Source organism: Polyodon spathula, chromosome 14 (genome assembly GCF_017654505.1).
Source record: "Polyodon spathula isolate WHYD16114869_AA chromosome 14, ASM1765450v1, whole genome shotgun sequence".
NCBI classification, from domain to species: domain Eukaryota; kingdom Metazoa; phylum Chordata; class Actinopteri; order Acipenseriformes; family Polyodontidae; genus Polyodon; species Polyodon spathula.
Window position 1 is genome coordinate 702,729 of NC_054547.1, and position 8,281 is coordinate 711,009.

Consider the following 8,281-nt stretch of genomic DNA (forward strand, 5'->3'; position numbering starts at 1 on the left):
AATGCAGTGTGCACATGGCTGTGTTGTGATTAGCAGGGTGTTGAATGCAATGTGCACATGGCTCTGTGTGTTGTGATTAGCAAGGTGTTGAATGCAGTGTGCACATGGCTGTGTGTGTTGTGATTAGCAGGGTGTTGAAGGCAGTGTGCACATGGCTGTGTGTGTTGTGATTAGCAGGGTGTTGAATGCAGTGTGCACATGGCTCTGTGTTGTGATTAGCAGGGTGTTGAATGCAGTGTGCACATGGCTCTGTGTGTTGTGATTAGCAGGGTGTTGAATGCAGTGTGTACATGGCTCTGTGTGTTGTGATTAGCAGGGTGTTGAATGCAGTGTGCACATGGCTGTGTGTGTTGTGATTAGCAGGGTGTTGAATGCAGTGTGCACATGGCTCTGTGTTGTGATTAGCAGGGTGTTGAATGCAGTGTGCACATGGCTGTGTGTGTTGTGATTAGCAGGGTGTTGAATGCAGTGTGCACATGGCTCTGTGCTGCTGGCAGTCTCACCTCTTGGCTTCATCTAAACCAGCTGGACTCAAATGGAAAGAAAATGTCAAAGCACTGTCCAGACATTCGGATCCCGTCACACATGTACACACGTTCTTGATTTTCCCAGCTAAGCATTTTGCAGTTGTGTTCTCAAAGGGGAAATGGTCTGCTGGTCTGAACAATTCTTTTTGCAAACTTATCAAAGGTAAGCCTCCTGCTGGGGGTGGTCTGCTGTTCCAGTGGGTCGGCTGTCATTCTGCGTCATGAATTGGGCATCTAGTGCATAAAGTATCTCTGTTTATACAGCATGTGTGGTGAGTACTAGAGCTGCTGAGACGTGTGACAGGACGACTCAGGGTACCAGCCGTAGATATAAAGGTGGGGGGGGGGGTCACTCGCTATGACGTCACACTGAAGATTACAACGTTACAAACACACAGCTGCGTTTAACTGCTTTATTTCACTTTCACAAAAATGGTGCAGTACTTCCTAAACTCTGCCAATGACTTCAAGCATGTAGAGGAGTACAGAAGAGTGGAGGATACAGGACACAGCCTGGAATCTGGTTAACTGGAGCCAGCTGTTTTTAATCAATCTTCATTTCTACAAAGATACAAAACACTAGTTATACCTGCAAGACTTTCCCATCCCACAGTTACAATCACTCTGGATCACTGAGACACACACACACCAGCACACAGACAACTCTGAATCACTGAGACACACACACACCAGCACACAGACAACTCTGAATCACTGAGACACACACACCAGCACACAGACAACTCTGAATCACTGAGACACACACACCAGCACACAGACAACTCTGAATCACTGAGAGACACATACAACAAACAGACAACTCTGAATCACTGAGAGACACACACCAGCACACAGACAACTCTGAATCACTGAGAGACACACACCAGCACACAGACAACTCTGAATCACTGAGAGACACACACCAGCACACAGACAACTCTGGGCTCGACGGTCTGCTGTTGGAAAGCCCCTCTCTCATGCAGGCCAGAGCAGCTGGGTCCCCTGGCAGTTTGAGGGGTGAATGTGCTGGAGCGGACTGTGTGGTGGCTCCCCTGGGGTGAGATCAGGGTGTGTGACCCCCCCTCTACACCCCAAAAGCCAGCTGCGCTTCCTGCTGCTGTCCGTGGAGCTCCCTGGCGCGGTTCTTGAGCGCCTCAGCCTTGGCGTCATCTTGCGGCGCCCCATCGCCCAGCTTGAACATGCGGCTGGCGTTGGCACAGCCCCACACGTGGCCCAAGTCACAGGCCCGCAGAGCGTACTGCAGCGCCAGCCCCATGTCCCTGGCCAGCCCCGGTGCTCCCTGGATAAACAGAGCGCTCAGGTTGAAGCAGCTGGCCGCGAAGCCACCCTCGCACGCCCGCGTGTAGTAATCCCGCGCCACCACGGGATCCGCCTTTCCCTCCAGCGCCCGCCCGTCATGTGCCAGCAGCCCCACGTTGTGGCATGCGTCCACAGACTTCTTCCCGCCCTTCTCGCAGGACTTGAGGAAGCAGGAGTATGCAGTCTTCAGGCACTGAGGCAGCCCTCCTGCAGATGGGAGAGGAGAGAGAAGGGCAAGTCAGAGTGGGAGCTGAGGGACTGGGAAGGAGGGAGTGGTGTGGGGCTGCTTATATTAGTGCTGTGGTAGGCTCCAGTTTGTAGAGCTGAGGCAGTGTGCTGTGCTGTGGTAGGCTCTATTTTGTAGAGCTGAGGCAGTGTGCTGTGCTGTGGTAGGCTCTAGTTTGTAGAGCTGAGCCAGTGTGCTGTGGTAGGCTCTAGTTTGTAGAGCTGAGGCAGTGTGCTGTGGTAGGCTCTAGTTTGTAGAGTTGAGGCAGTGTGCTGTGCTGTGGTAGGCTCTAGTTTGTAGAGCTGAGGAAGTGTGCTGTGCTGTGGTAGGCTCTAGTTTGTAGAGCTGAGGCAGTGTGCTGTGGTAGGCTCTAGTTTGTAGAGCTGAAGCAGTGTGCTGTGCTGTGGTAGGCTCTATTTTGTAGAGCTGAGGCAGTGTGCTGTGGTGTGGTAGGCTCCAGTTTGTAGTGCTGAGGCAGTGTGCTGTGCTGTGGTAGGCTCCAGTTTGTAGTGCTGAGGCAGTGTGCTGTGCTGTGGTAGGCTCCAGTTTGTAGCGCTGAGGCAGTGTGCTGTGGTACGCACCCTTGCCCGTGGTATAATAGGCTCCCAGTTTGTAGCAGCTCTCCGGGTGCTCATTCTGCTCACAATTCATCTTCAGCACCTGCATCGTCGCCTCGTAGTTCTTCTTCACACCCTCCAGGTAGTCGGCCAGCCGCTGGCAACCTGTCAAGAGTCACATCCAATCATGCAGCGGACATAAGAATGGGCTGAGCAGCAAGACTAAGGTCCCGCGATAGAGGTGCTAACGATAGTCGGGATTACCGAGTTTCAAACACAGTCCAAATTAAAGTGCTCTAGTCTCAATACACACCTGACTCGGATATTTTTTCGGAAAGCTGTTTTTTTTTTTAACATTATAGACATACAATATTAAAGCATGATTAATGAAATTATCACAAACTGGAAAATCCAGCTATTTTCATAAATAAATCAATGAACAATGTACCTTCCGGATCCTTCTCCTTGTGGCACTGGAAGCTGTACTCGATCCCGAGATTATCCAAGTATTGCTTCACCTCTTCCTCGTTTTGGAAATCGATCAGTCCTGCCATGACTTCCACACCTTCCTATTGTCGCTTATTAGGAAACACGCTTTAATGAAACCACAACCGCGACGTCTTTATCTCCTGTTACAGACTGATCAGGGGGCCACCCCTGCACCTCGCACGCTGAGGATATTACTGTGAATCTAAATAAGTAGAGAAGCACAGCGTCCTCTATCTGCGTGGCAGCCCACTCGTGTGGAGGTAAACAATGACCTTGCCGGTCTCGTTGGCGACTGATAACCCACGTGTTGAATCTGTTTCCAAGGGCACTGCGGACTCCGGGTGGTTTTCGGGTTTGTCTCAGTTGGAGCGGTGACACTGACAGCCAGTAAGACGTTCATACGCTGTTTAAATTAAAGACAGACACGTCGGCTACACAGCCGCAACAAGGATACCTTTAAACAACAGAATGCAACCCGACCTACACACACACACATTCGCGTATCCTGTAAACCCTGTCTGGTGCCTCTAGGGCTCCGTAGCTTGGGCTCGGACGGAAGAAGACAACGCACGATACAGGAAGAGCATGTAGGTCTGAACACCACGTGGTCTGTATTTACAAGCCTAGTCAAATTAGCAGCAGGAGGAGGCATCCGGATTACACAGAAGCAACCCCGCGGATCATCAAACACCCACTAAGCAAGGGTTCACCAGTGTCGGGACGAGCCGGGGAGCCCTCCGATACAGCAGTGCGGTGTCTGGCTGCGGTCTGGAACAGTAAGGGGTTTGGCGGAGCAGGACTTACTCGCACATGCACAGCAACGCCACCAGGGGTCACCGCAGTCACGCAGCATGGTCAATCACAATGCATCAGGACAAGGGGTCTAAACTAGCACCCCAGTCTTTCAATGCCGTTCAGCGACAACAACATGCAATCTCTCTCTCTCTCTAATGTCATGTTGCTGTCGCTGACAGGGGGATTGTCCAAACGACCAATACATCCCGAAATTAAACTAGGCCTTCTAACATCAGAATGGCATTTTTAATAGGCTATTTTCCCGGAGTATTTATGGCAGCTTGTGAAATACATAGAGGATCACATCCTAACACTTCAGTGTTTGGTACACCCAATATGAAATGAAGTAACGTGCCCGAGGCGCGGGTCTGCTTAAGGACGGATACACGGTTCCTCCGAGATAGTGCCTGCCCGGCTTCTCATACAGAACTATGTCAGCTTCACCGATTTACAATGCCTTGGAGTCAGGCGGTCTGCTTCTTAAAAACAAATAGCATCGATAGAGAAATCAGAATTAGGTTTGCAGGCTGTACCGGTCTCCAAACTCACATGCGACAGGTGAATTCAGGCCTTCTCATTTCTGTTTCTGACAGTTATGGCTATTATTCTAGGCTGTAAGAAAACCAGCAGAGCTCAGGAGAAAACAATGAGAACAAGATCAATAGTGACGCTGAACGCAGGTCGTGACTGCAAAGCGACGGCGAGGAGTCACACACCTATCGAGGATGAGGAGATCAGGTGAAAGCACGCTCGCCTGAACCGCATTAATCATTTAAAAGAAGAAAAAAAAACCTGTTTCAATAGTTAGGTCAACAGTTCATATTAAGAGACGGTTAAAATTAGAATTTTAAAAGCTCTCATTTCATTTACTTTTTATAATGGGCTCCATTACTGGTGATTGAACTGATGTCAGCCCCCCCACCTAATTATTCACACCATTCTCTCAACCCACATTACATTTAAATAATTAAAACGCGTGTACTGAATCCAGTGTATGCTTGACAGTAAGCAACTGACTATTAAAAACAAGTCACTGATTCCCACCAATCAGCTGCTTCCTGAATACACAAAGAATGGACTTACACAGGCGGCCGGCATGCCCTCGCAGCTAGGCAAGCAGACACGCTTTCACGCTGCCTGCTCCCTCGACTTCAGATTTAAACTCTGAATGCAGCGTTTGAAGTTAATGATCAATCGCTCAAGGCATTGCAAGACCAGCTCAGCTCAGCACAGTCCTAAGTGAATTAGATTCCCAAGCAAGTGTGAACACACGCATGCATACAAACACTCGCAATTAACTCGTGTGCAAAAGCATTTATCCAAGTGGTTCTGTAGATGCATACCAGCATCTCCCAGCTTACACCTCCTTTACATTATATAACTCTGACCGCGGTTCCTAACCGAACTAGGCGAACGATCACCCCTGAGCACCGCGCACCGGTCTCCCGGTGCACGAATAATACAGCGAGGCTTCATCTTGGGGATAGGGCCGAGAAACTCAACGGGTATTTCTTACAGAGGGAAACTCGGCGATGCGATTTGAGTTCCTATATGCAAATACTGCGAGTCTAGTGATTTTGTTAAATGCATTCAAATCAGTTTGTCATGTCTAGTTACAATGTAACCAGTTTGAGCTGCCAGCTATATTTTTGTAATTAGTGGTTCGCTAGGGGACAGGGGGACAGGGGGACAGGGGGACAGGGGGGCGGGCAGCGTTTCGTACGTGGTGATGTTTAAGGTTGCACCGCGCCAATTTGCAAACGCTGGCACAGTAGTAAACTTTTCAAACGACACGTTATTAACATCTCTGTGAAATACATCATGAACAAAAACACGGCGAGAATACCGTAAGTCAGTCACAGTGCCGCTTTACCCAACTCCTTCATACGCGTACCTGCTTGTGTTATTTCAGTGAAGAAATAGCATTTTTGAACTGTATGTCGTTCAATGAAAACAATACCAAAATACAGTACTAAACTAAAGGCGTTTTAAAAAATATTTCTTTGCAGAGTAAAACGAGCGCTCCAGTTATTAGAGGAAACTACAGAAGAAAACGTGAGTGTCGATATTCGTCTGCATTGAGGAATACTATATATATATATATATATATATATATATATATATATATATATATATATATATACACACACACACGCACACACACCCCGTTGATTAATGAGTTAGACTGCAGATATACCCGCTCATGTATTTCACTGTGTTCTCTCAATAGAAGAATGAAGAGACGCCGGCGAAAAGGCAACGCGGAACTGGTACGAGATCATTTTCTCCAGTGACTGGCACCTGTCAGTTGAGTCTTACGTCAACTCCCCCGCCCGTCAGCAAAGGTCAACATTATTATTATTATTATTATTATTGTAATGATTATGTATGCTGTTGATAATTAATTTTGCAGTCAAGCCTGTAGTATACAGACTGCCTGTATGTGAGATTACAGCAGTCTACAGTCCAGTGACCCTGCTTGTAATATGAGTCTCCCTGCGGTTACTCGTTTCCTATCTTAAATCACCGGCTTGGAAAAGACTAGTCTGCATAGCTATCTAAACGAACAAACAAACAACTCTTTTATACCGTCCCTTTATGTATCAGATTTTCACAATTAAGTTCAGGAAACACAAAGCCGCTTCTTCAGAAACAGAGGCTTGGTTTCGGGAGACCAAGTTTGAGGCAGCTTTGCTGTATCAAACCCCCAAGTCTCCCCCGGTGTTCCATGCAGTGATCCTGAAACCAAGTCTCCTGAAACCAAGTTTCAAGCCACAGTGTGACTTCGTGTTCCCTCAGCTTTAAGGACGGTATTGTAAGTGACCCACACAAAGCGTGTCACACAGCACTGCTCCTCACGAGAACAAACTGCTTCTGTGTTTAGAGCCTTTGAAAGGAAACAGAATTCACTCACACTTTTAAATAGTTTTTTCTTTTCTTTTTAAGGAATTGATGAAGCCCAGTCAAGGGGCGTGGACCACAAGTCACAAACGGACGAGTGAGTATTTCTGAAGAGAAGGCTGAATCACACACACCGCTTTACTGCTGGTTGTTTGTTGTTACAGTTAACAAAGGCAGCGCTATTTAAAAAAAAAAAAAGTTTCCTTCTAGGTTTTATAAAACACAAGAAAAAATGTGCCAACTTCCCTGCCTTCAGTTAGAGCTTTAGTTAGTTTATTTTCTGTTTATTATTTATTTACTTTATTAATCCAAGTTTAATGGCAGGAGTCATAGGACAGGACACGTAGGTCAGCAGATCAAAGTGGGATCTAGTTTGTGGATTTGCAGGGTTCAGTGCAGCTCAGAGCTGTCTGAAGTCATTCCGAGAGGCCGTGTGTCTCAGATGGTTTGCATGACACGGGACATGTCTGACCTGCAAGGTTCACAATGTTGTCCAAAGAAATAAAAGACTTTGCATGTTCTCCAGCTGTGGTGGATCCATTGCATGGTTTTGTTTCACGCCTGCATTGTTCGCATGGTTACATCGTGTGCATCGTGTGCAGTGCGCATGCTGAACCCCCAATGTGCAGATTCTTTGTAGGGTTTAAAATGTACTCTTGTGAGTATTAATGAGTATTTGAATATAAATCCAGATTATATTCAATATTTTCATAGTGAGCCCACTGTTTTTGTTCCCACACAGCTTAAATGCATTGAGATCCAAAGTGGAAAAGGGTGTGCAAGCGTTTCAGAATGCCAGGAGAAAGCTGAAGCACTTGCAGGTATTTATTCAAGAGCAAGGGTCACTCCTTTTTAAAAGAAGTGTTATAAAGCTGTATACAGCAGTTGCATATGAGCACAGTAAATAAACCAGGCTTTCATTTCATTTACTGAATGGGTGTTAGTGCTTTGTAATGCAGAATTCCAATTCACTGCACACATTTTATTGTTATTATTGGGTGTTCTAGCAGTTTGTTTTACTTTTCTTTTTAAAGACTCTGAGGGGAAAAAAATGACTTCCTGTAATGTAAACACACAACCTGCTTTTGTATAATAAAAAAAAATTCTGGTATTTAAAGGGTTAAGCGGTTAGTGCAATATCTGGTTTTCCTGTACGTGTTCGATGCACACAGTTATACCGTTACAATGCATGTGTCCTTCCAGGGATGAAGTGATAACTTCTCCATTCAGAATTGATGGAAACACTAATAGAAAAAGTGCAGTTAAAGGAGAAAGCCCATTTTTTTTTTTTTTTTTTTTTTTTTTTTTTTTTTTTTTGTTTTTTTTTTTTTTTTTTTTTTTTTTTTTTTTTTTTTTTTTTTTTTTTTTTTTTTTTTTTTTTTTTTTTTTTTTTTTTTTTTTTTTTTTTTTTTTTTTTTTTTTTTTTTTTTTTTTTTTTTTTTTTTTTTTTTTTTTTTTTTTTTTTT

The 8,281-nt window shown here is 45.6% G+C and overlaps 2 protein-coding genes across 4 annotated transcripts in view; one reads left to right on the forward strand and one right to left on the reverse strand.

Moving 5' to 3' along the window:
* Positions 1-926: 926 nt before the first annotated feature.
* LOC121327259 (cytochrome c oxidase assembly factor 7) lies at positions 927-5,391 on the reverse strand. 2 transcript variants are annotated; one of them, XM_041271182.1, is made up of 5 exons: positions 5,258-5,391; positions 3,079-3,522; positions 2,655-2,795; positions 1,451-2,054; positions 927-1,088 (listed from the first exon to the last, which is right to left on the reverse strand). In XM_041271182.1, the coding sequence occupies exons 2-4, from the start codon at positions 3,182-3,184 to the stop codon at positions 1,612-1,614; spliced, it is 690 nt and encodes a 229-aa protein (XP_041127116.1). In that variant the 5' UTR covers positions 3,185-3,522; positions 5,258-5,391; the 3' UTR covers positions 927-1,088; positions 1,451-1,611. The 2 variants fall into 2 exon arrangements, with proteins under 2 accessions (XP_041127116.1, XP_041127115.1); XM_041271181.1 differs by lacking the exon at positions 5,258-5,391 and adding an exon at positions 4,998-5,232.
* A 243-nt stretch (positions 5,392-5,634) lies between these two features.
* Positions 5,635-8,281, forward strand: part of LOC121326417 (centromere protein R-like) — a 12,715-nt gene continuing 10,068 nt past the window's right edge. For both annotated transcript variants that reach the window (XR_005951483.1, XM_041269672.1), the window contains exons 1-5: positions 5,635-5,761; positions 5,924-5,969; positions 6,145-6,259; positions 6,861-6,912; positions 7,558-7,636. Coding sequence is in view for 1 of the 2 variants with exons in the window: in XM_041269672.1 (XP_041125606.1) it covers positions 5,736-5,761; positions 5,924-5,969; positions 6,145-6,259; positions 6,861-6,912; positions 7,558-7,636 (318 nt within the window). In the remaining variant the exon portion in view is untranslated. The remainder of the gene's footprint in view (positions 5,762-5,923; positions 5,970-6,144; positions 6,260-6,860; positions 6,913-7,557; positions 7,637-8,281) is intronic.

Excerpts from the sequence above, each read along its gene's own strand:
- LOC121327259 (XM_041271182.1), bottom strand. The coding sequence starts at position 3,184 with ATGGCAGGACTGATCGATTTCCAAAACGAGGAAGAGGTGAAGCAATAC. Across the intron at positions 2,796-3,078 it reads CAAGGAGAAGGATCCGGAAG|GTTGCCAGCGGCTGGCCGAC; the intron begins GTACATTGTTCA and ends GACTCTTGACAG. Across the intron at positions 2,055-2,654 it reads CTATTATACCACGGGCAAGG|GAGGGCTGCCTCAGTGCCTG; the intron begins GTGCGTACCACA and ends TCCCATCTGCAG.